This window comes from Micropterus salmoides, unplaced genomic scaffold (genome assembly GCF_014851395.1).
Source record: "Micropterus salmoides isolate LMB-PRFRI ecotype aquatic unplaced genomic scaffold, ASM1485139v1 Ms_hic_scaffold_2, whole genome shotgun sequence".
NCBI classification, from domain to species: Eukaryota; Metazoa; Chordata; class Actinopteri; order Centrarchiformes; family Centrarchidae; genus Micropterus; species Micropterus salmoides.
In genome coordinates, this window is record NW_024041150.1 from 31,583,054 (window position 1) to 31,607,578 (window position 24,525).

Genomic DNA, 24,525 nt, shown 5'->3' on the forward strand with positions numbered 1-24,525 from the left:
ACTGTACGCAACTCTACCAGTCCTTCCTCTTAGACGACCCCACTGTCTCAGCACAGATCACGGATTGTCTCTCAGCCATATCCACATGGATGAAGGCTTGCCACCTTCAACTAAACCTCTTTAAGAACTCTTGGTCATCCCAGCCAAGTAATCTATCCATCATAACATCAAACTAAAAGTTGGTTCCTCAGCGATCACTCCAATTATGCATTTGACAGCATTTACATTAGATATGTGCATCCAGAGTTGGTGGGACAAAACATTTTATGATACGACGCCTTTATCGCCAAGACAACATCATTTTCCTGTGTCATCCAAGCCACTGTTTTCTGATGTTACACTACAGTTAAAGTTTGTTTATGTTTAGGTACAAAAACAATCGTGGAAAAAAGAGAGCACCACTCCATGGTTCAACAGTTTATTTAACCTCAGAGAAAACTGTTTACATAAAAATGCAAATATATGACCATCAAAGAAGACATTTGAGATTTCACATAATATGACCCCATCACCAAATCTCTACCAAAACTTAAAATGTTTAATATTAAATATATAGAGGCAAACGTAAAGTATAGTATACTGTGGATGTGTGTATTTATTCCTATTTTCTCTTGAAAAGATATAGATAGGAAAACAAAATACACATTTTGAATTATAGAAGGACGGACGATTAATAAAAGATCCACACTTTAAGAGAAAGAAAACATCACAACAACCTCAGAGAATAACAAACAGTCACTGTGATCTTGCATCTAGTGATCATTCAGTGATTCAGAAAAAGGAGACAGAAAAACTTGTTATTGGCCACATCCTCAGTAATCTTGTGGTACTTTGTGACTAAATTCAGTGTGGCCACTTTTCCCAGAAAGCCATTCAATAAACCCAAAGAAGATATATAGTGTAGACTTCTTCAAAAGTATTACACCACTAAACACAACATGAGTGAATGAATAAAACATCTGACACCAGTGAGCAGAGTGGGTTTCAACACTTAGAACAGATGAAATTAAACTTGTTATTATCCGGCTTTGTGAACCACTGATGTTGTCCTCCTCTGTCCATGGCTCCAGACATGCCACAGTCATCAGTCTTTTCTCCTGGGGCCCAGTTTGTATAGTTGACAACATCATTGCTGACCCAGAACCAGAAATCCAGAGTGCAGGTGTAGCGCAGTCCCAGCCAGACGAAATCAGTTGAGGCGTTCTTGGCTCTCTCTTGGACCCAAATCTGCTGGTGAGGGTTAGTGATGGAGACCAGGTCACTGTAGTTCTCTCTGCAGTAATATAAGGCCTCCTCCCAGGTCTTATTTTCTTTGATCAGGATCACTTTATCTGTCATGGAAGAAATTGAGACAAACACAGGATCATACCAGCAGCTTTGTTCAGTTAGTTGTTGGGAACACTGGGATCCAATATGGATCTTCAATACTGAAATAAAATGTTTCAGGTTTAAGTGACTGCTTGTGTGTTTGGGGCTAATGACAAATATCTTTAAATATCTTACTTCTTAAGAAAGTGACATTTTATTTTAAAGGAAGCCATGTCATGCTCAATAATAAATAAAATGATCAATTAACGACTACTTTTAAAAGAAAGTAAAAAATATAAACAGATGTAGCTTGTGTACATGTAGCTGTGACACAACCAACACAAAAAGACTGTGTTTCAACAAAATTAAAATAAAGTATAAATACTGTAGATTCAGATGGATTTTCCAACTGATTCAAGTTCAGCTCCAATGGGAGAAACTCACCGTCATAGCAGAAGAAGGGTTTTGTTTCAATGCAGTCATCAGAGCTCCATTTTCCAGATCCATTTAACTCAGTCATGGCACATTTATTACTGCCTGGCTTATTCAGATCCCAGTTTCTGAAAGAGAAACTGCTCCCATCTGACCACATCCAGGAGTCTCTGAACATGCCGATCCACACCCACATCCAGTCCTCTACAGACTGGATGTCTACAGCGAGTTTTTGTGTCATGTCTTGAAACTGCTTTAGTCCACTGACCAGGTCTGTGTAACGCTCCCTACAGTATTCTTGAGCCGCTGGCCACTTCTTCTTCTCTTTAATCAGATGGTATTTGTCTGTTGCATTATTTTCTGTGGAGTAAACAGGCAAACTTGCATGACCTTATAGTGTACATGTACGTCTTTTGAGCAAATACAGATTTTTAGCCATGCTAGTAGCGTCATGGCTCTGTGGATGGTAATGTTGGTTGAGACTGAAATATCTGAAAAACAATGAAATGGATGGCCTTGAAATTTTGTGCAGGCATTTATGGTCATCACAGGATATATTGCAATAACTTTGATGATCCTCTGACTCTTCATCTAGCTCCATCATCAGCTCAACTTTTTTTCATCAGTTCAGTATTTTGGTTTACGACTGAAAACATGTAAAACTAATGACATTCCTTTCATCCTAAGCTGTGCTTTGTGTTTAATGCTAATTATTAAATCTAACATGCTAAACTTAGATGGTAAACATGGTGAACATTATATCTGCTTATTATCAGCATGTTAGTATTGAAAATGTCAAAGTGTCAGGTGTTAGCGTGCTGACTTTAGCGTGTAGCCCATAGCACTGTAGTGCCTACAGCTTCTCAGAGCCACTCTTATTGTTGTAAGTAAATGAAGAGATGAGATATGTCACATCTGAAGATAATGTTATATGATCAAATATTAAATTTAGACAGTAGGGATAACACATATTCTCACCATCATAACAGATGAAATAACTCTCATGTTCACAAGACCCATCTCTCCAATTGCTATTCTTCTGTATAAACACACAGTTCTCTACTCCTCCAATATCATTCGGTTCTCCCAAGGTCCAATTTGTCTCGCTTTCATTGAACTCCACTCCTGGCATAGACCAGTGCCACGTCCTGATGGATTGTATTTGGTTGTACAGCCCAATCCAGGCTTCTCCTTGCTGCACTGTAGTGTCATTGAGTCTCTTCATGTCTGCCATGTTAGACACTGTGGCCAGGTCAGTATAATTCTCTCTGCAATACTTCTGGGCTTCATCCCAGGTCTTCTTCTCTCCAACAAAGTGATACTCATAGAGATGACATGCGAAGAAGGACCACTGACCTAAAAACAAAGGACATACTGTAGTGACTGAGCTGACAGCAAAAAATCTAAATCCTGATTCACACCTACTACTTACTGTCACAACTCTGGACCTTTATCCAGCTTTTCCCTGCCCCCTGCCTCTTCCCCCTTGTATATGTGTGTTTGCATGTGTTGTAGGCACGGCTAACCTCTCCAGACACCTGGTTCAACTCCACATCTGGCTTCAATCAGCTCATCAACCCTCAGGTCAAATACTCCTGCCACTTGTCACCAGATTGTCTCTGTGGTTCAGTGACTCGGTCTTGGACGATACTAATTCAGAGAACCTTCTCACTTAAACCTCTCCCTCTGTGTCTGCTTCAGGGTCCAGTTTTGTGATTTTACTTTTAATTTGATGAAAGAGTGAGCTGTTCAAATGTTAAACGAATGCATATTAGGTTGGTCAAATAATGTTTAGCTAAATAAATGGTAAATGATCCACTTACCCATCAGAATGAGCAGAAACAGACTCCACTGCATCTTTGCTCTGTTAGAGGAAACTGATATTTTAGTGTGCAGAGAACCAAACACAATGATTTTACCAAATTGGGTCAGTTTAAAGAAAATACATGTGAACAATTAACTGTATGTCCAGTTAAAGTAAATAAATGAATAAATCCTTTGTCTCTGAACAGCAGTTTGATAAGGAAGCAGAATAGAGGCAACAATGCAAACTGAGTTCAGATTCAGATTCATTCATTATTGTCCTCAGTGGAGGAAAGTTGTTTTCACAGTCTGTACAAAGAGCACCTTCAACATGAATACGACACACAAAATACCCATAGTACACATATGCAAATAATGTAAACATCATTAACTTGTCAGTGCAGTACAAAACTTTTTCAAAAGCGTGACTTTTTGTAGAGCAGCTGTCTTTATCTACGGCCAGGTGGGAGAAGGGTGAAGCATGAGTTGAGAGGGTGGCTGGGATTTTGTACTATGGTGGTTTCTCTGCGAGCAGGGGCAGGATTAATGAGGGCTGGCAGGTTGGGAGTGTGAAGACCTATTATTGTCTAAGACCTATTAATATCAGTACAAACAGTGGTTAACTGTGAAATATCTTTTTGTAGCCCATGAAAATGTCTTTCAGTAAAATATAAATAATATAACACATCGGGCTGGGCCAATAACAAAAACACCGGTACAATATAAGGCAATACAACAATTCTGGCATATTTTGTTTCTGTCTGGAGACATTTAATGTTCTGATTTTACAGGTACTGCCATAATTTCTGTTATTTTCCGTCAACCTTATAAGATACTGCTACTATTAAAGGCATTATGTATCAGGAGAGGGTGCGACAATAAATAAACCCCCAATAGAATAACACATAATTTAATTGTTCATTATACCTTATATAAGCCTAACGAAATAATTAGAATTAGTGTCTAGTGTCTACACCACAAAACTCACAAAAAAAGGAATTAAAAAAATCGAGTGTCTTTTGTTTGAGTTTAATTGAATTTTTGTATTTTTTTTTTAGAATAACACATCACCTAATAAAACAATACAGTTATCTATTTATTAATTTTCACATTATTTCATTTATACATTTATTTTCAAAGCAAGCAAGAAAAAGTCCTGTAGACTCACAAAGCTGGGGCGCACAACTATTGAAGGATTATTGTATTTATCTGTCTTGTCCTGTTACTGTGTCCACCTTTTGTTAAAAATACTGAACATTGCACACAATTAAGGTTTTTAAGAAATCATGTTATTATAAAACTGTGAAATCTACTGAAGAGATACAATATTGTGCTTCCACCTCTGCACAAATAATAAATGATATATTAAAATTAAACAACAGCATCATAACTCACATTTTCTGAGTCCTCGCAGCAGCTTCACTCTGGTGTCTCTCCTCGTGTGCTGATGAAGACAACTGTCCAATATTGACCAGGGAGGTGCTCTCTTGTAGCCACCTAATGTCATCATTTGAATATTGTAAAAACACTAAGCTGTCTTTCATAGTCAGGACAGGATCTACTGATGGCCAGAAAATAATTTACATAATATAAATTTACATCATGAGGAAACAAAAACACTCTTCCCTGTTGACTGTCCAACAAACAGAAAGAAAGGTCTCGTTCCAAAACATCCACTAACAAGCAGAATAAATTTAAATCATGTTTTCTGCTTGAATATACATATTTTTGCATTGTCAAAAGTTGTATTATATTTATTCAATTTATTTTAATTTCTTGTATTCATACTCAAAAACAATGTAAACAATTGACTCATTTAAAGTTTATTTATCTTTTGATTAAAGCAAAACAGTTTTCCAGTTAAAGTCCATTTATTTGACAATGAATGGGTGTTTGGCTTCGGGTGTTCAGTATATTTGTACAAGTTTGATCCAAAGTACTAGACGTCTAAATGGCTCAGTAACTGTTCACATTGTTATTGTAAATTCTGCAATGTTTTATTGTGATTATTTGTATTATCTATGTAAATTTTACACATTTCCTAGTTTGCTAATAATAGCATGTTCACTTACATTTGTGTTTAAATACAAGGTTCATGGTGGCAAATTCAGCTTAATAAATAATATATCTACAGATACAGAACAAAGTAAACACCTTAACCAAGTAGTTTCTTCCAAACTCTTACTCTGAACTTTCCCCAGTTTAACTAACTACACTTGATTGTTAACTAAACCAAAGAACCGTCAGCATATGAATCATTTTTCTAACACATATGGATATTCAAAGGTGACACAACAAACAACTTATTTTGTCATTTTGTTTCGTGGAGTAGGACACATTGTTCAACATATCAGGTGGCTGCTTCTTCACACAGCTAAAATACAGGTTCTGGTTATCAGATCTCCTAATGTTTTAAGTGTGTACACTCTCAATATTATTTTCTGAGACACAGCGTTTCAAAGTGCAGGTAACACTGTGTGTGTGTGTGCAGAGAATAAGTTTGTATTTTTTGTTCTCCTCTCAGACAGTATATTTAATGTTTACAAGTCTAGACAAAACTAGAAGAAGAGTTGTGTTATGTACAAACTGGCTAACCAAACCAAACAAACTGGTTAATCTCTTATTAAAATGCAGAACCACTTTACATCAATAATATTATCTAAAGTAAATTTTTATCAACAGTCCTCCACTGAGGAAAATGTTATTGAGCAGCGGATAAGTGCCCATGCACTTTATTTGTTGGGACGTGTCTAGGATTAAAAGACGGGGGGGGGGCCCAGGGTATGCGTAACTTACACTTGCGAAATCTTTGCACTCACATCTTTTGTTACTGTATTAGAACTACACTTATGTCAACAACCAGTGAAGAAGCCACGATGTCAACAAATAAAAAGCAACAAAAAAAACTATGTTCTTCCATTTCTCCTCTGTTGAAGTTACTGTAATGTTACATGGGGTTTGGAAGCACAAAAAAAGTGGGTGCGTCCTTCTCCAAGATTTTTATACATATATCCTCAACATATATCAAGAGAACAAGATTTGAGGTCTTTAACACTATTTAATAGAAATTCTCATTGATGCTATTTTAAAGCTGCTATGTTCAATGTTTTGCTCTAAACTGCATTTCGTTATTCGTATTTTGTATACAATGACAGTAGAGTCTCTATCATCAATCCAATGAAATCTGTTAGTTGACAATTTTGAGCATTAAACACTTAATTTCCTGGATTCCGGTAAATTGTTCTGCACCAATTTCTGTCTTTCCTGCATCAAATTTTGTTGGAAATGTTTTTATTTATGCAAAGGTCCTGTCCGTTTTTGAATTAGATTTGGCACTGGTACCACAGCTAACTTCTCTCATTGACCAGGATTCAAAGAGCTGCTAACTATGGTTGATTAATGTTAACATTACTGTAGCTAGCTAGCCTAGCAAAAATGTATGTATGTGAGCACAAAGACACTCCTGAGCAGCAGGTATGCTAAAATGCTTTCTTTACCTTGCTGTGTCGCTGCAGTGCAGCAGGCGCGAGCAGTGAAAATAAGGAATGGAGTTTAACCTATGTGGACTCTAAATGAGCCGAGTGGGAAGGATTTGAGGGCGACATCTACATATTTAATTTTTATAGCCAATGAATGCAGAAAGCTAAGTTGGTCAGAATATAGAAAATATAGTAAATGTAAATATAAATTAATTTAGTTTAGGCTTTGCCTTGGTTTGTTTTAAGAACAGCCCACATTTCCTTAAACCTGTAACTTAGACCACTACTGACCTGTAGACTACTGACCTCAGCTTCCCTGCTGATCTCCTGCTTCTCTCTCTGCTAAATATCTTCAATATCCATCTGTCTTATGTTGCTCATGTGTGTCTTTAACGTTATATATTAGGCTTGTTTTCTGTGTGGACCATACGTAAATTCTGAGTTTCCACACAGGCATATTAAGTGGCGGACCAAATCTCTGCCTTGCAGCGCTACACAAGCAGCACCCTTTAGCCCAGCCTCTCGCTAATAGTGACTTAAGCATTACGACCAGAGCAGAGAAGCCAGATCTTTAAGACCCTCCTTTATTGTTAACGTGTTCTGTTTGGGAACACTTCGGTTTCCTACAACAACGGACAAGTCGATAAGACGAAAGCAGTGGGCCGACATTTGTCAGTAGTGATCGGGTATGTTTCTATATTTATGGTATCACACGAAGGAGAACGTCACTGCAACAAGGGAAAAAACAAAAACGAGCACAGTGCAAACACCTTTCGGCATTTAAACAGACTTTAGACTTTGGAAAAGTTTTTTTTTATCTGATTAGGCCTTCAAGCTGGGATTGATAATGCTCATTGACAGAATAAAAGAATAAGAAGAATGCTGCACTGTAATCCATATTATATATTTTTATTATATTTTATTAGCTATACGTGGTATTGTTTTGAGAATAGTTTATTTAGTGGAGCAGTATTTTATTTCTTATTCTTTTTTATTTTATATAATTTATTTATTCTGTGTAATTTGGAAGTTTGTTTTAAAAATTTCAAACTAATTTGGATGTTTTCAAAAGCTCATAATAAACCAGCAGCAATTTAATGTTTTTTTCCCTTACTGTACCGAAAATAAACCGAACTGTGACTTCAAAACCGGGGTACATACCGAACCGAGATTTTGTGTACTGTTACACCCCTACTGTGTGTGTGTGTGTGTGTGTGTGTGTGTGTGTGTGTGCGCGCACACGCGTGTCTCTCTCTCTGTGTAGTAACGTTGCTCTGCAGCTCAGCAAAGCAGTGATGAAAGGCAGCCTCCTCCAGGGTCCTAGAGCCAGACCACATAAGGAATTTAAACTATGGAGCAGAGGAAACAACCAGAAGGATTATTATAAGCCAATAAATACAAATTATATTTGTATTATTCTATTGTATCTATCATTATTCTTGCTTCTCTTTGTTGAGTACTGCACTATAAAAAAGGAAAAAGTAAAAAAGATCTAAATCTAATGATTATTTCTCTTATTATATTTGGCGTGGCTTAGGACCATGTTAGGGTGGCTTCAGCCCCCCTAAAATAGGCCTAATGACGTCCATGGTGGGACTTTCGGATAATTTATCACCATTAATTAACCACCACAAAGAATATTTTATCGTTTTTAAATAACTGGCTACTTTAAATAGACCTGCGTGGAATCGCAACGTGCATACAGTTGTCGGCAGCACGGCATGCACGCAAAACTGTACAAGACCTGTGAATGACAGGCGAGAGAGAGAGAGAGGTCTTCAAAAAGCCTCAGTTTAGCTGGTAATTTACAGTGTAAGTTGAATGAATAGAGACTGCAGCTCTGCAGCTTCTCAAGATTAAAGCGGAGCTACCCGTGTAAACCCCCTCCTTCCCGGCTCACAATCACGGCGCACAAAAACACACATGATTCGACTATAGGCAGGACTTCATGATTCATGATGTAAATCCTTAGTCGGGGACAGCCCTAAAGTTCACCAAGCGATCCCTTTTATATTGTCACATCGTTTTTACATTGTATTTTTATAAACATATGTTTTATAGCTGCTTTAAAATAAAATGGTCATCCCCACTGATGTCATGCGGCAGTCCATCTCAAGGATGCGCTCAGATACAGTGGGTACGGAAAGTATTCAGACCCCTTTAAATTTTTCACTCTTTGTTTCATTGCAGCCATTTTCCAAAAATCATAAAAGTTCATTTTATTTCTCAGTAATGTACACTCAGCACCCCATCTTGACAGAAAAAAACAGAAATGTAGAAATTTTTGCAAATTTATTAAAAAAGAAAAACTGAAATATCACATGGTCATAAGTATTCAGACCCTTTGCCGTGACACTCATATTTAACTCAGGTGCTGTCTATTTCTTCTGATCATCCTTGAGATGGTTCTACACCTTCATTTGAGTCCAGCTGTGTTTGATTATACTGATTGGACTTGATTAGGAAAGCCACACACCTGTCTATATAAGACCTTACACCTCAAATGGAAGACGTTTGGGACGACCAGAACCCTTCCTAGAGCTGGCCGTCCGGCCAAACTGAGCTATCGGGGGAGAAGAGCCTTGGTGAGGGAGGTAAAGAAGAACCCAAAGGTCACTGTGGCTGAGCTCCAGAGATGCAGTCGGGAGATGGGAGAAAGTTGTAGTAAGTCAACCATCACTGCAGCAATCCACCAGTCGGGGCTTTATGGCAGAGTGGCCCGACGGAAGCCTCTCCTCAGTGCAAGACACATGAAAGCCCGCATGGAGTTTGCTAAAAAACACCTGAAGGACTCCAAGATGGTGATAAATAAGATCCTCTGGTCTGATGAGACCAAGATAGAACTTTTTGGCCTTAATTCTAAGCGGTATGTGTGGAGAAAACCAGGCACTGCTCATCACCTGTCCAATACAGTCTCAACAGTGAAGCATGGTGGTGGCAGCATCATGCTGTGGGGGTGTTTTTCAGCTGCAGGGACAGGACGACTGGTTGCAATCGAGGGAAAGATGAATGCGGCCAAGTACAGGGATATCCTGGACGAAAACCTTTTCCAGAGTGCTCTGGACCTCAGACTGGGCCGAAGGTTTACCTTCCAACAAGACAATGACCCTAAGCACACCACTAAAATAACGAAGGAGTGGCTTCACAACAACTCCGTGGCTGTTCTTGAATGGCCCAGCCAGAGCCCTGACTTGAACCCAATTGAGCATCTCTGGAGAGACCTGAAAATGGCTGTCCACCAACGTTTACCATCCAACCTGACAGAACTGGAGAGGATCTGCAAGGAGGAATGGCAGAGGATACCCAAATCCAGATGTGAAAAACTTGTTGCATCTTTCCCAAAACGGCTCATGGCTGTATTAGATCAAAAGGGTGCTTCTACTAAATACTGAGCAAAGGGTCTGAATACTTATGACCATGTGATATTTCAGTTTTTCTTTTTTAATAAATTTGCAAAAATTTCTACATTTCTGTTTTTTTTTTCTGTCAAGATGGGGTGCTGAGTGTACATTACTGAGAAATAAAATGAACTTTTTTGATTTTTGGAAAATGGCTGCAATGAAACAAAGAGTGAAAAATTTAAAGGGGTCTGAATACTTTCCGTACCCACTGTATATGAGGGTGATGTATTGGCTTTATTGCTTCAGGTACTGTTGGGTCAGATGTGCGACCAGGCCGGGCCAGTTAAGCCTGGTCCCCACCTTCACCAGTTTTATAAACTTTGTCAAAAAATACTCCATTAGCTTTCTACTATAGTCAATAAGTTTGTAGTCAAAAACTTCTCTGGAGACGGTCAAGAGTCGGTGCAAAAAGAGTTTATTCCAAAACAGGACACATAAACCCAACAACACCCCTGCAGGTCGGAGGATGAAGTCAACCCAATGGTCTGCAGACAGCCTTATATATCCCCCTCTGGGCTGGTTTCCCCTTCCTTTCCTCATGATGAACTTCTTTTCCTCTGCAGTTCTGCTGTTTACATGTGTTATTTTACCAATTAACAATGGTCTCCAGCTGTCATTCTTTACTGTATTGTTGACTTTCTATGTTTTTATACTACTGGATAAGAAGTTCACCATTTACATTTCAACTTCAGTCTCACCATATTTTTTAAAGGTTACACATGTTTAATTTGACAAACAATTATATTTTTTAAACAATTAATATGAGTAAAGTTGCATTTTTCATTAATGCTTGGTTCCAGCAATCTTGATGTTATGCTGTTTTCCGCTTTCTGCTTATCTCTCTGTCGTGAAAATGCACATCCACGTTAAGCAAAAATTCCTTCAGCTAGTTCACTCAAAGTTCACATGGTGTTATAAGCATCAGAGGTTGGAAGTTGACAGTCTCATATTGAAGGGGTAAATTCTCCTAACAGGGACTTTGAGTTAGACAATACACACACAATTCCTGTGATTACGGTGAAATTTATTAACTAACAAAGGGTGAGTATAAATGCGGTTAAATACAAATCAAAGAAATAAACAGTGGCTAAACAATGAGAATGTGGAGGTCTATTGTGGGGAGAATTTGACTCATATGGCAGCTAATGAACGCAATTAGATGATAACTTTGTTAAATTTGTCTAGGAGTTTTAAGGATGTTGTAATCAAATATCTTCCCACAATCAAACCTTAATTGTCAAATGGTTATACCATTCTTAGTTTTAAGCATTTGATAAAAGGGAAAACAATTGTCAGTAGTTCAACCTTAAGGTTAGCATTTCCTAGGAATCACATCAGATGAGAGGAACTTAACTAGCTTCCTGTATAATATTGGTTGTTACAGTTCTTATTTAGAGAATATAAGCAAGATACACGAATGGCATCAGATTATGAACAGGTAAATACAGAGTGACATTTATACATAAAATGGCATTTCAGAACGATGGCATGCAATACTCATATTGTCCACTTGGGGGAGCTCTGGTTACATGAGGAGTAGATATTCAACTTTGAGCTTCTTTACTTGACCTAAGAACTGGGGAGTTTAGTTATTTAATATTAAATTTGAGCTGGAAAATTAATCGAGTACTATGGGATGACATTTCTTTATCATATCATTTCTAAAGGAAGTGTCAGAAAGTGTTGGGAACAAAGCATTGGTTACAACATAAAATGAAGAAATGAAAATTAAAACACTGTAAAATTAACTTATTTAGATTATTTTTAACAACAAATATGAACAACAACAAGGTAACATAAACTACTACTAAATGAAGGGGAGAGAATTAAGTAACTTAAAGATTATTTAATTAAACAAGGTAATACTTTGAGGAGACAGTACTCAGTGTTTACACAAAGGAATTCAGGGCTGTCCTCCTCTGGTGTCCTGGAGTTTCTCACGTCTGGACGTGAAGAGGAGAATATCCTTTGATGTGAGATAATTAAACAAAGAGGGACGTCAATTGCCATGGTTACGTGTGTGGGGGGCAGTTTAGTGTTTCCTGCCCTCTCTCAAAAAGAGTTCTGATAGGCTGTTCAGGAGAAAGCTAATTTCAGTCAGTCAGGCACCGAGCCTTATCTGTCTGCTGCCAAAGGTGGCCAGTTTTACGATCGAACTGCCCAGAAACAGCACTTAAGGAAAGCAAACCTTTCACTTCCTCCTTTGGTCGCTTCAGCTGTCTGTTGACGGTTGATATCTCAAACCCCCTCCTCTTTCTCCCTGGGGGAGAGAGAAGGAATTTGAAGTCTTCCAAATTTATTTGATATAAAATGCACAAATCCACACATCTCACATGCACATGAGTCATACATACTGACTTGAACACGGGTTGAGACCGGCCTATTATGTTTCCTTTCTTTTATTTTGGAACCTCAGTTCTGCTAACTTAGAATTCATGGCCTGGCCCAGTTGCCCAACAGTTGCCTTCTCATGGCGTTTTATGACGGCATCTACAAAAGAACACCAGAGAAAGAATAAGAAAAAGAGAAAAAACTGTTGTGGTGGCAGCCCGGCTGATGGTGAGTGTCCTGGTTGTTTCTCCTTTTTTATCAGTTATTCTGCCTTTTCCTTGGTTTTCTGTTCCCTGCCTGCCTCCCTGTGTTTTCTCCCGTGTGTGCTCTCTCTCCCTCTGCTCCTGAGCCCAGCCAACTACCTGCACCTGCACCTCATCAGCCACCTCGTCAGCCTGCCACGCCTGCCAGTAATCACCTCATGCCTGCCTGCATTTCAACCCCGGTTCTCCACACCATCCTCGCTTGATCGTCATTGCTCCTTACCCGGTACACTCACCCACAAACGTTGCATTTGGGTCCTCTCTGTCCCCACACCACACAACCTCGTAACAAAAACATTTGGATTATTCAGAAGTTAGTTGATGTTGTTCTGATTAAGTTATTTTGTACCTACAGAAATTGTCTCCTTTTTAAAGATCTGTCAATACACATTTAATTAGTGACAGGATAACAGTGTTTATGTGACAGGCTCATCACAGAAGGTTTGGGGTAAGTGAAGTAATAGAAGCATTTACAAATCTAACCCCTTTCCAATTGCAAGAAGATTATACTGTATTGTGAAATGGGAAGATGTCACTCTGTGTGAGATGGGGCACATGCGTGTATGTAACAATGAAACAACGCTACCTTTAGGCATATGTCAAAACAGACAACACCACCAGTTAGTAAACTTACTAATGATAGCTTTGACCTTTCATGGATCCAGGGCATCTCTTGCCTCTTCTCCAGATGTGGCCTTGGATTTTCCTCCTAAATATTAAAAATAGCAATAATTTTAGGAGTATTTCAGTATTTCAGATGTGTTAGTACATTATCCTTAGTATCTGTAAATACCTCTGAGGTTCCTTCGAAGAAGTGTGTCCACGTCAAAGACACCTAGAAGGAGACATTTGACCATAGCAGTAGACGCATTAGCATATGAAGTGTGAAGTGAGCGGAGCAGATGAAAAGATTAGCAGTACGTTGTCAGTTTGGCAGTAAATATAGTACACAGTAGGGCGATTGCTTCTATTTCATATCGTCTGATCATGACTACTTGAGATCACTGATTGTCCATCTGATCACCAGGGGGCGGAGTAGCAGCAAGCAAGTCAGTGAAATGCCAGCATGGAAGAAAAAGGCTTATTAGCTTTAAGGGAAACATCTGTAAATGCACAGTACAGTGTTTAGCACATAAACACCGTGTAACTGTGGCGCCATGTAGGGCTGCACGATTTGGAGAAAAAGTCATGTTGTGGACAATATTTCTATTTGCGATTCGATTATAATGGAGCACATGGTACTATGAGTCTACTTGCTTAATTATTAAGAAAAATGTACAAAATACTGACTTTGCACTGCCACAACACTTTTTTACACAACACATGTACGGGTCTTCAGCCCAGCAGTTCAGGTGATGCTGAACGAAGGAAGCAGCATGAATTACTGATGTTGGCATTAAAGTTAAAACATACACTCAAACTGATGCAGCTATTAAAGACATGCTTAAGGTCATTAATGCAGTTAATGAAAAACATGTTGTGTCCACATCCAAGTACTGTTTCTACAAAACCTTCGGTGAAGTCAGAAACCATTTTCAGCTTCATCCAGTTTGTAGACAGAGCTCCATTGTGATGCAGTCTGATGAGAAATTTCAAAATGTAATAACTGTGTGGAGAAACATGACTTGTACAAATACATGAGAGGTGGAAACTTTTTTATTGAACTGCCCCTGGAATCCCAACTCAGAAACATGATAGAAAATGATGAAATTCGTGCACACATTGTAGCACCTGCACCAAAGACTTCTGTCTGTGACATCTACGATGGGCAGTTGTACAAGGAAGCTTTAAACAGTAAATGCCAGAGTAGTGTGAGCCACCTATCACTAACTTTTAGCTGCGATGGAAAGCCACTCTATAGTTCATCAAAGTGTAGTATTTGGCCCTTGCTTTCTATCATTAATGAACTTGACCCAGCAGTAAGATCAAAACATGTCATGCTTGCCGCCTTGTGGGTCGGTGATAAAAAGCCAAACATGAATATGTTTCTTGAACCTTTTGTGAAAGAATGTGTTCACTTGCAACAGGCTGGCTTCAAATGGTCTGTTGGACATGTAAAACACACAACTAAAGTGTTTCCTTTGGTGCTAGTCAGTAATCTGTTGCCAGGCCACTTCTACAAAATTTCAAGCAGTTCTCTGGGGAATTTGGTTGTTCATTCTGTGTACAGAGAGGAGTCATGGTACAAGAAGGAAAAGGGCAAACAAGGGTTTAACCCTTCAAAACAACCATCAAGTTTGCTGAAAGAGCACTGGGGAAGTCCACTCCTGTAATGGGTGTTAAAGGACCCTCAGTACTGTCTTTGTTGCCAGACTTTCATATCATACATGGCTGTGTTGCGAGGTCCTACGCTAACCTGTGGTTCTGCAGTTATGCCGTGGCATATTGGAAGGTCAGTCTCTGGATGATGGACTTTGCAGTACACAGCCCCCGTGGTGTTTCAGGAATCCCTCGATCCATAACTGAAAGGCATTTCTGGAAAGCACATGAGTGGTACATGTGGTTGTTCTTATACAGTGTACCTGTGTTAAAGGGCACACTCCCTGAAAGCTTCCTTGTCCACTGGCTAAACCTTATCAAGGGTGTTGGTTTGCTCCGCTTGGAATCAATCACTTCACAAGAGATCAAAGAGGCTGAAAAACTGCTCAACACATTTGTACAAGAAGCAGAGGGACTTTATGGTATTTGTAACATGACATTCAACATTCATCTTTGTCTGCATCTGGCGCAGAGTGTTAAAGATTTTGGGCCACTCTGGGCTCACTCTGCCTGTGTTTGAAAATTACAACAGACAACGGCTTGAGATGGTAAAAAGCACACAGGGTGTAGCTTTACAGATTTGCAAAACCTTTCTGCTAGAGAAGGCACTTCCAGTCTATGCTAAATCTTTGATGGGTAATGCCCACTTTGAGGTCAAAGACACATTTGACATTTTAACTACATCCAAGAAGTCAGTTCAAATGGTTGAACAGTTTGAAGGAGTCACTGCACTTGGCAGACCACAAAGGAAATTGGTAGAACGTAACAACTATCTGGCACTTGACGCTCTCGTGTCAATTACTATGATAGAGTAGTAGTTGATGGTGAAATAATACATGCTGAGAGTTATGCCAGGGAGACCAAGAGAAACTCTCACACTGTAATCCTTAAAGATGATGATTCTTGGTGAGAAAGTTTATCTTTGCAGATTTAGGAGTCGGAGGCACGTGCTATGCCATTGGTAACGTTTTTCAAAAGCAAAAGCACAGTTTAATCACATCCTTAGGCAACCCATGCCATTTTGTTGCTTTTGATAAAACTGTTGGCCATCTGACAGCCATTCCTGCCAGTAAGATTCAACAGAAAGGCTTATTTGTGTCTGTACCAACATTAAAGTTGAACTACATTTTCAGAAAAATATAGAATATAATTAGACTTATATTTGTATAAATGTTTTGCTTTTGGTTCAGGCTGCAGTTTGCTTGATATCTGTAAGCTCATACTTTAAGATGTTGTAGCCTATTTGGATAAGATTTTACAGCTAGTTGTGTTTTTGAATGCACCGGTTGACATCATTGTAAAGCCAGAGTTTAAGCCTGATGGGGTTCTGAAACGAATCTCAGCACGATTTTTCAGCCTAACAGGATACATTTTCCTCAGGATCAAGTGCCATATATTAAGCTTCTCCCATATTTCTCAAATTGTTATCTATACCTATAGATTATATTTCAGTACTGTATATGCTGTTAGTTTATAGATGTTTTATAATCATATGCAAATATTTTCACTAACTTAACTTAAGATTGCCATATTGTGAAACACACGGAGAAGAAAATATGTCACTACCAGTGGCAGAAAACTTCATTAATGTAGATGAGTCACATGTGGTCAATACCTGATCCACTTAATAAGGTCAGTGGTACTGATGAAGTAGATAAAATCAGAAAATTTAATTGAAATGTCTTTCCTGAAGCTTCATAATTGTTTCATTGGATTGAAATGTATCTCAAGTGTTAATTGAAAATGAAATGTAAAAACGAACACAGCTGTATGTATTTCGAATAAATATCACAAGCCTGAGGTTTTTTGGAAGAGACAAAAAAGTAACTCACTTGATTAAATGATGCATGACACATATTGCCACACATATTTAGATATATTTACACACGGAATATCAAGATAATTTTAAACTTTAAGATTTTAGCATTTTGAAAATATTTTAAAATGTATTTCAATATATTCAGCAGTGTCTCACATATATGTGAATATATTACATTTCTGTATGACCTGTCCTTTTCCTAGAGGAGTTGGGAATCCAGTGAAATCTTTAATGATTTAATGAATAACAAGCGAGCTGAAGCCATTCACCATGACCAGTAAAACATGTCTGACACGGAGATACTGTAAAGATATTAATGTATAGAACAAATCTCTGACACTTTCTATCGCAGACTGTACGCAACTCTACCAGTCCTTCCTGTCAGACGACCCCACTGTCTCAGCACAGATCACGGATTGTCTCTCAGCCATATCCACATGGATGAAGGCCTGCCACCTTCAACTAAACCTCTCTAAGAACTCTTGGTCATCCCAGCCAAGTAATCTATCCATCATAACATCAAACTAAAAGTTGGTTCCTCAGTGATCACTCCAATTATGCATTTGACAGCATTTACATTAGATAATATGTGCATCCAGAGTTGGTGGGACAAAACATTTTATGATACGACACCTTTATCGCCAAGACAACATCATTTTCCTGTGTCATCCAAGCCACTGTTTTCTGATGTTACACTACAGTTAAAGTTTGTTTATGTTTAGGTACAAAAACAATCATGGAAAAAAGAGAGCACCACTCCATGGTTCAACAGTTTATTTAACCTCAGAGAAAACTGTTTACATAAAAATGCAAATATATGACCATCAAAGAAGACATTTGAGATTTCACATAATATGACCCCATCACCAAATCTCTACCGAAACTTAAAATGTTTAATATTAAATATATAGAGGCAAATGTAAAGCAGTATAGTATACTGTGGATGTGTGTATTTATTCCTATTTTCTCTTGAAAAGATATATAGGAAAACAAAATACACATTTTGAATTATAGAAGATAACGATTAATAAAAGATCTACACTTTAAGAGAAAGAAAATATCACAACAACCTCAGAGAATAACAAACAGTCACTGTGATCTTGCATCTAGTGATCAATCAGTGATTCAGAAAAAGGAGACAGAAAAACTTGTTATTGGCCACATCCTCAGTAATCTTGTGGTACTTTGTGACTAAATTCAGTGTGGCCACTTTTCCCAGAAAGCCATTCAATAAACCCAAAGAAGATATATAGTGTAGACTTCTTCAAAAGTATTACACCACTAAACACAACGTGAGTGAATGAATAAAACATCTGACACCAGTGAGTGGGTTTCAACACTTAGAACAGATGAAATTAAACTTGTTATTATCCGGCTTTGTGAACCACTGATGTTGTCCTCCTCTGTCCATGGCTCCAGACATGCCACAGTCATCAGTCTTTTCCCCCTGTGCCCAGTTTGTATAGTTGACAACATCATTGCTGACCCAGAACCAGAAATCCAGAGTGCAGGTGTAGCGCAGTCCCAGCCAGACAAAATCAGTTGAGGCGTTCTTGGCTCTCTCTTGGACCCATCTCTGCTGGTGACGGTTAGTGATGGAGACCAGGTCACTGTAGTTCTCTCTGCAGTAATATAAGGCCTCCTCCCAGGTCTTACTTTCTTTGATCAGGATCACTTTATCTGTCATGGAAGAAACTGAGACAAACACAGGATCATACCAGCAGCTTTGTTCAGTTAGTTGTTGGGAACACTGGGATCCAATATGGATCTTCAATACTGAATAAAATGTTTCAGGTTTAAGTGACTGCTTGTGTGTTTGGGGCTAATAACAAATATCTTTAAATATGTTAAGAACTTCTTAAGTAAGTGACATTTTATTTTAAAGGAAGCCATGTCATGCTCAATAATAACTAAAATGATCAATTAACCACTACTTTTAAAAGAAAGTAAAAAATATAAACAGATGTAGCTTGTGTACATGTAGCTGTGACACAACCAACACAAAAAGACTGTGTTTCAACAAAATTAAAATAAAGTATAAATACTGTAGATTCAGACGGATTTTCCAACTGATTCCAGTTCAGCTCCAATGGGAGAAACTCACCGTCATAGCAGAAGAAGGGTTTTGTTTCAATGCAGTCATCAGAGCTCCATTTTCCAGATACATTTAACTCAGTCATGGCACATTTCTTACTGCCTGGCTTATTCAGATCCCAGTTTCTGAAAGAGAAATTGCTCCCATCTGACCACATCCAGGAGTCTCTGAACAGGCCGATCCACACCCACATCCAATCTTGGTTTACAGACTGGATGTCTACAGCGAGTTTTTGTGACATGTCTTGAAACTGCTTTAGTCCACTGACCAGGTCTGTGTAACGCTCCCTACAGTATTCTTGAGCCGCTGGCCACTTCATCTTCTCTTTAATCAGATTGTATTTGTCTGTTGCATTATTTTCTGTGGAGTAAACAGGCAAACTTGCATGACCTTATAGTGTACATGTACGTCTTTTGAGCAAATACAGATTTTTAGCCATGCTAGTAGCGTCATGGCTCCGTGGATGGTAATGTTGGTTGAGACTGAAATCTCAAAAACAATGAAATGGATGGCCTTGAAATTTTGTGCAGGCATTTATGGTCATCACAGGATATATTGCAATAACTTTGATGATCCTCTGACTCTTCATCTTGCTCCATCATCAGCTCAACTTTTTTTTTTTTATCAGTTCAGTATTTTGGTTTACGACTAAAAACATGTAAAACTAATGACATTCCTTTCATCCTAAGCTGTGCTTTGTGTTTAATGCTAATTATCAAATCTAACATGCTAAACTTAGATGGTAAACATGGTGAACATTATATCTGCTTATTATCAGCATGTTAGTATTGAAAATGTCAAAGTGTCAGGTGTTAGCGTGCTGACTTTAGCGTGTAGCCCATAGCACTGTAGTGCCTACAGCTTCTCAGAGCCACTCTTATTGTTGTAAGTAAATGAAGAAATGAGATATGTCACATCTGAAGATAATGTTATATGATCAAATATTAAATTTAGACAGTAGGGATAACACATATTCTCACCATCATAACAGATGAAATAACTCTCATGTTCACAAGACCCATCTCTCCAATTGCTATTCTTCTGTATAAACACACAGTTCTCTACTCCTCCATTATCATTCGGTTCTCCCAAGGTCCAATTTGTCTCGCTTTCATTGAACTCCACTCCTGGCATAGACCAGTGCCACGTCCTGTTGGATTGTGTTTGGTTGTACAGCCCAATCCAGGCTTCTCCTTGCTGCACTGTAGTGTCACTGAGTCTCTTCATGTCTGCCATGTTAGACACTGTGGCCAGGTCAATATAATTCTCTATATGCAATACTTCTGGGCTTCATACCAGGTCTTCTTCTCTCCAACAAAGTGATACTCATAGAGGTGACATGCGAAGAAGGACCACTGACCTAAAAACAAAGGACATACTGTAGTGACTGAGCTGACAGCAAAAAATCTAAATCCTGATTCACACCTACTACTTACTGTCACAACTCTGGACGTTTATCCAGCTTTTCCCTGCCCCCTGCCTCTTCCCCCTTGTATACAGTGAGGAAAATAAGTATTTGAACACGCTGCTATTTTGCAAGTTCTCCCACTTAGAAATCATGGAGGGGTCTGAAATTGTCATCGTAGGTGCATGTCCACTGTGAGAGACATAATCTAAAAAGAAAAATTCCAGAAATCACAATGTATGATTTTTTAACTATTTATTTGTATGATACAGCTGCAAATAAGTATTTGAACACCTGTCTATCAGCTAGAATTCTGACTCTCAAAGACCTGTTAGTCTGCCTTCAAAATGTCCACCTCCACTCCATTTATTATCCTAAATTAGATGCACCTGTTTGAGGTCGTTAGCTGCATAAAGACACCTGTCCACCCCATACAATCAGTAAGAATCCAACTACTAACATGGCCAAGAACAAAGAGCTGTCCAAAGACACTAGAGACAAAATTGTACACCTCCACAAGGCTGGAAAGGGCTACGGAGAAATTGCCAAGCAGCTTGGTGAAAAAAAGGTCAACTGTTGGAGCAATCATTAGAAAATGGAAGAAGCTAAACATGACTGTCAATCTCCCTCGGACCGGGGCTCCAGGCAAGATCTCACCTCGTGGGATCTCGATGATCCTAAGAAAGGTGAGAAATCAGCCCAGAACTACACGGGAGGAGCTGGTCAATGACCTGAAAAGAGCTGGGACCACCGTTTCCAAGGATACTGTTGGTAATACACTAAGACGTCATGGTTTGAAATCACGCATGGCACAGAAGGTTCCCCTGCTTAAACCAGCACATGTCAAGGCCCGTCTTAAGTTTGCCAATGACCATTTGGATGATCCAGAGGAGTCATGGGAGAAAATCATGTGGTCAGATGAGACCAAAATAGAACTTTTTGGTCATAATTCCACTAACCGTGTTTTAAGGAAGAAGAATGATGAGTACCATCCCAAGAACACCATCCCTACTGTGAAGCATGGGGGTGGTAGCATCATGCTTTGGGGGTGTTTTTCTGCACATGGGACAGGGCGACTGCACTGTATTAAGGAGAGGATGACCGGGGCCATGTATTGCGAGATTTTGGGGAACAACCTCCTTCCCTCAGTTAGAGCATTGAAGATGGGTCGAGGCTGGATCTTCCAACATGACAATGACCCGAAGCACACAGCCAGGATAACCAAGGAGTGGCTCTGTAAGAAGCATATCAAGGTTCTGGCGTGGCCTAGCCAGTCTCCAGACCTAAACCCAATAGAGAATCTTTGGAGGGAGCTCAAACTCCGTGTTTCTCAGCGACGGCCCAGAAACCTGACTGATAGACTAGACTAGAGAAGATCTGTGTGGAGGAGTGGGCCAAAATCCCTCCTGCAGTGTGTGCAAACCTGGTGGAAAAACTACAGGAAACATTTGACCTCTGTAATTGCAAACAAAGGCTACTGTACCAAATATTAGCATTGATTTTCTCAGGTGTTCAAATACTTATTTGCAGCTGTATCATACAAATAAATAGTTATAAAATCATACATTGTGATGTCTGAATTTTTTTTATGTCTCTCACAGTGGACATGCACCTACGATGACAATTTCAGACCCCTCCATGATTTCTAAGTGGGAGAACTTGCAAAATAGCAGGGTGTTCAAATACTTATTTTCCTCACTGTATGTGTGTGTTTGCATGTGTTGTAGGCACGGCTAACCTCTCCAGACACCTGGTTCAACTCCACATCTGGCTTCAATCAGCTCATCAACCCTCAGGTCAAATACTCCTGCCACTTGTCACCAGATTGTCTCTGTGGTTCAGTGACTCGGTCTTGGACGATACTAATTCAGAGAACCTTCTCACTTAAACCTCTCCCTCCGTGTCTGTGTCTGCTTCAGGGTCCAGTTTTGTGATTTTACTTTTAATTTGATGAAAGAGTGAGCTGTTCAAATGTTAAACAAATGCATATTAGGTTGGTCAAATAATGTTTAGCTAAATAAATGGTAAATGATCCACTTACCCATCAGAATGAGCAGAAACAGACTCCACTGCATCTTTTCTCTGTTAGAGGAAACTGATATTTTAGTGTGCAGAGAACCAAACACAATGATTTTACCAAATTGTGTCAGTTTAAAGAAAATACATGTGAACACTTAACTGTATGTCCAGTTAAAGTAAATAAATGAATAAATCCTCTGTCTCTGAACAGCAGTTTGATAAGGAAGCAGAATGGAGGCAACTATGCAAACTGAGTTCAGATTCATTCATTATTGTCCTCAGTGGAGGAAAGTTGTTTTCACAGTCTGTACAAAGAGCACCTTCAACATCAATGTGACACACAAACGACCCATAGTACACATATGCAAATAATGTAAACATCATTAACTTGTCTGTGAGTTGAACGCTCTCATAGCACAGAGTACAAAACTTTTTCAAAAGCGTGCCTACGGCCAGGTGGGAGAAGGGTGAAGCATGAGTTGAGAGGGTGGCTGGGATTTTGTACTATGGTAGTTTCTCTGCGAGCAGGGGCAGGATTAATGAGGGCTGGCAGGTTGGGAGTGTGAAGACCTATTATTGTCTAAGACCTATTAATATCAGTACAAACAGTGGTTAACTGTGAAATATCTTTTTGTAGCCCATGAAAATGTCTTTCAGTAAAATATAAATAATTCAAACAATTCTGGCATATTTTGTTTCTGTCTGGAGACATTTAATGTTCTGATTTTACAGGTACTGCCATAATTTCTGTTATTTTCCGTCAACCTTATAAGATACTGCTACTATTAAAGGCATTATGTATCAGGAGAGGGTGCGACAATAAATAAACCCCCAATAGAATAACACATAATTTAATTGTTCATTATACCTTATATAAGCCTAACGAAATAATTAGAATTAGTGTCTAGTGTCTACACCACAAAACTCACAAAAAATGGAGTGTCTTTTGTTTTGAGTCTAGGTTTAATTGAATTTTTGTATATATTTTTTTAAAATAACACATCACCTAATTAAAAAATAAAGATAAAAGTTATCTATTTATTAATTTTCACATTATTTATTATTATTTACATTTATTTTCAAAGCATGCTGGAGACAGTAGGTAATGTTTTTCCAGACCTGAGTAGTGCTCCACCAAAAAGCCCCAAAAACCTGAACCTGAGAGGTAAAATCCAGGGCAAGAAAAAGTCCTGTAGACTCACAAAGCTGTGGGCGCACAGCTATTAAAGGATTATTGTATTTATCTGTCTTGTCCTGTTACAGTGTCCACCTTTTGTTAAAAATACTGAACATTGCATACAATTAAGGTTTTTAAAAAAATCATGTTATTATAAAACTGTGAAATCTACTGCAGAGATACAATATTGTGCTTCCACCTCTGCACAAACAATAAACGATATATTAAAATTAAACAACAGCATCATAACTCACATCTTCTGAGTCCTCGCAGCAGCTTCACTCTGGTGTCTCTCCTCGTGTGCTGATGAAGACAACTGTCAAATATAGACCAGGGAGGTGCTCTCTTGTAGCCCCCTAATGTCAGCATTTGAATATTGTAAAAACACTAAGCTGTCTTTCATAGTCAGGACAGGATCTACTGATGGCCAGAAAATAATTTACATATGTAACGGAAACAAAAGCACACTTCCCTGTTGACTGTCCAACAAACAGAAAGAAAGGTCTCGTTCCAAAACATCCACTAACAAGCAGAATAAATTTAAATCATGTTTTCTGCTCTGAATATACAGATTTTTGCATTATCAAATGTTGTATTACATTTATTCAATTTGTTTTAATTTCTTGTATTCATACTCAAAAACAATGTAAACAATTGACTCATTTAAAGTTTATTTATCTTTTGTTTCGAGATGAACAGTTTTCCAGTTAAAGTCCATTTATTTGACAATGAAC

General features: G+C 38.6%; 2 protein-coding genes across 5 annotated transcripts; both read right to left on the bottom strand.

Moving 5' to 3' along the window:
- Positions 1 to 402: 402 nt before the first annotated feature.
- LOC119913306 (macrophage mannose receptor 1-like) lies at positions 403 to 24,100 on the bottom strand. 3 transcript variants are annotated; one of them, XM_038732707.1, is made up of 5 exons: positions 24,046 to 24,100; positions 3,564 to 3,604; positions 2,719 to 3,096; positions 1,753 to 2,100; positions 403 to 1,331 (listed from the first exon to the last, which is right to left on the bottom strand). In XM_038732707.1, exons 2-5 carry the CDS (start codon positions 3,595 to 3,597, stop codon positions 985 to 987), a joined length of 1,107 nt encoding a protein of 368 aa, XP_038588635.1. In that variant the 5' UTR covers positions 3,598 to 3,604; positions 24,046 to 24,100; the 3' UTR covers positions 403 to 984. The 3 variants fall into 3 exon arrangements, with proteins under 3 accessions (XP_038588635.1, XP_038588636.1, XP_038588637.1); XM_038732708.1 differs by lacking the exon at positions 24,046 to 24,100 and adding an exon at positions 4,939 to 4,990; XM_038732709.1 differs by lacking the exons at positions 3,564 to 3,604; positions 24,046 to 24,100 and adding an exon at positions 3,267 to 3,417.
- On the bottom strand, positions 17,853 to 20,454 carry LOC119913307 (macrophage mannose receptor 1-like). 2 transcript variants are annotated; one of them, XM_038732712.1, is made up of 3 exons: positions 20,171 to 20,454; positions 19,200 to 19,550; positions 17,853 to 18,775 (listed from the first exon to the last, which is right to left on the bottom strand). In XM_038732712.1, the coding sequence occupies exons 1-3, from the start codon at positions 20,424 to 20,426 to the stop codon at positions 18,429 to 18,431; spliced, it is 954 nt and encodes a 317-aa protein (XP_038588640.1). In that variant the 5' UTR covers positions 20,427 to 20,454; the 3' UTR covers positions 17,853 to 18,428. The 2 variants fall into 2 exon arrangements, with proteins under 2 accessions (XP_038588640.1, XP_038588639.1); XM_038732711.1 differs by having other exon boundaries at positions 17,853 to 18,790.
- Positions 24,101 to 24,525: the final 425 nt, after the last annotated feature.

Excerpts from the sequence above, each read along its gene's own strand:
- LOC119913306 (XM_038732707.1), bottom strand. The coding sequence starts at position 3,597 with ATGCAGTGGAGTCTGTTTCTGCTCATTCTGATGG. Across the intron at positions 3,097-3,563 it reads GTTTCTGCTCATTCTGATGG|GTCAGTGGTCCTTCTTCGCA; the intron begins GTAAGTGGATCA and ends CTTTGTTTTTAG. Across the intron at positions 2,101-2,718 it reads TTATTTCATCTGTTATGATG|AAAATAATGCAACAGACAAA; the intron begins GTGAGAATATGT and ends TTTACTCCACAG.
- LOC119913307 (XM_038732711.1), bottom strand. The coding sequence starts at position 20,426 with ATGGCAGACATGAAGAGACTCAGTGACACTACAGTGCAGCAAGGAGAA. Across the intron at positions 19,551-20,170 it reads TTATTTCATCTGTTATGATG|AAAATAATGCAACAGACAAA; the intron begins GTGAGAATATGT and ends TTTACTCCACAG. Across the intron at positions 18,791-19,199 it reads ACCCTTCTTCTGCTATGACG|TTTCTTCCATGACAGATAAA; the intron begins GTGAGTTTCTCC and ends TGTTTGTCTCAG.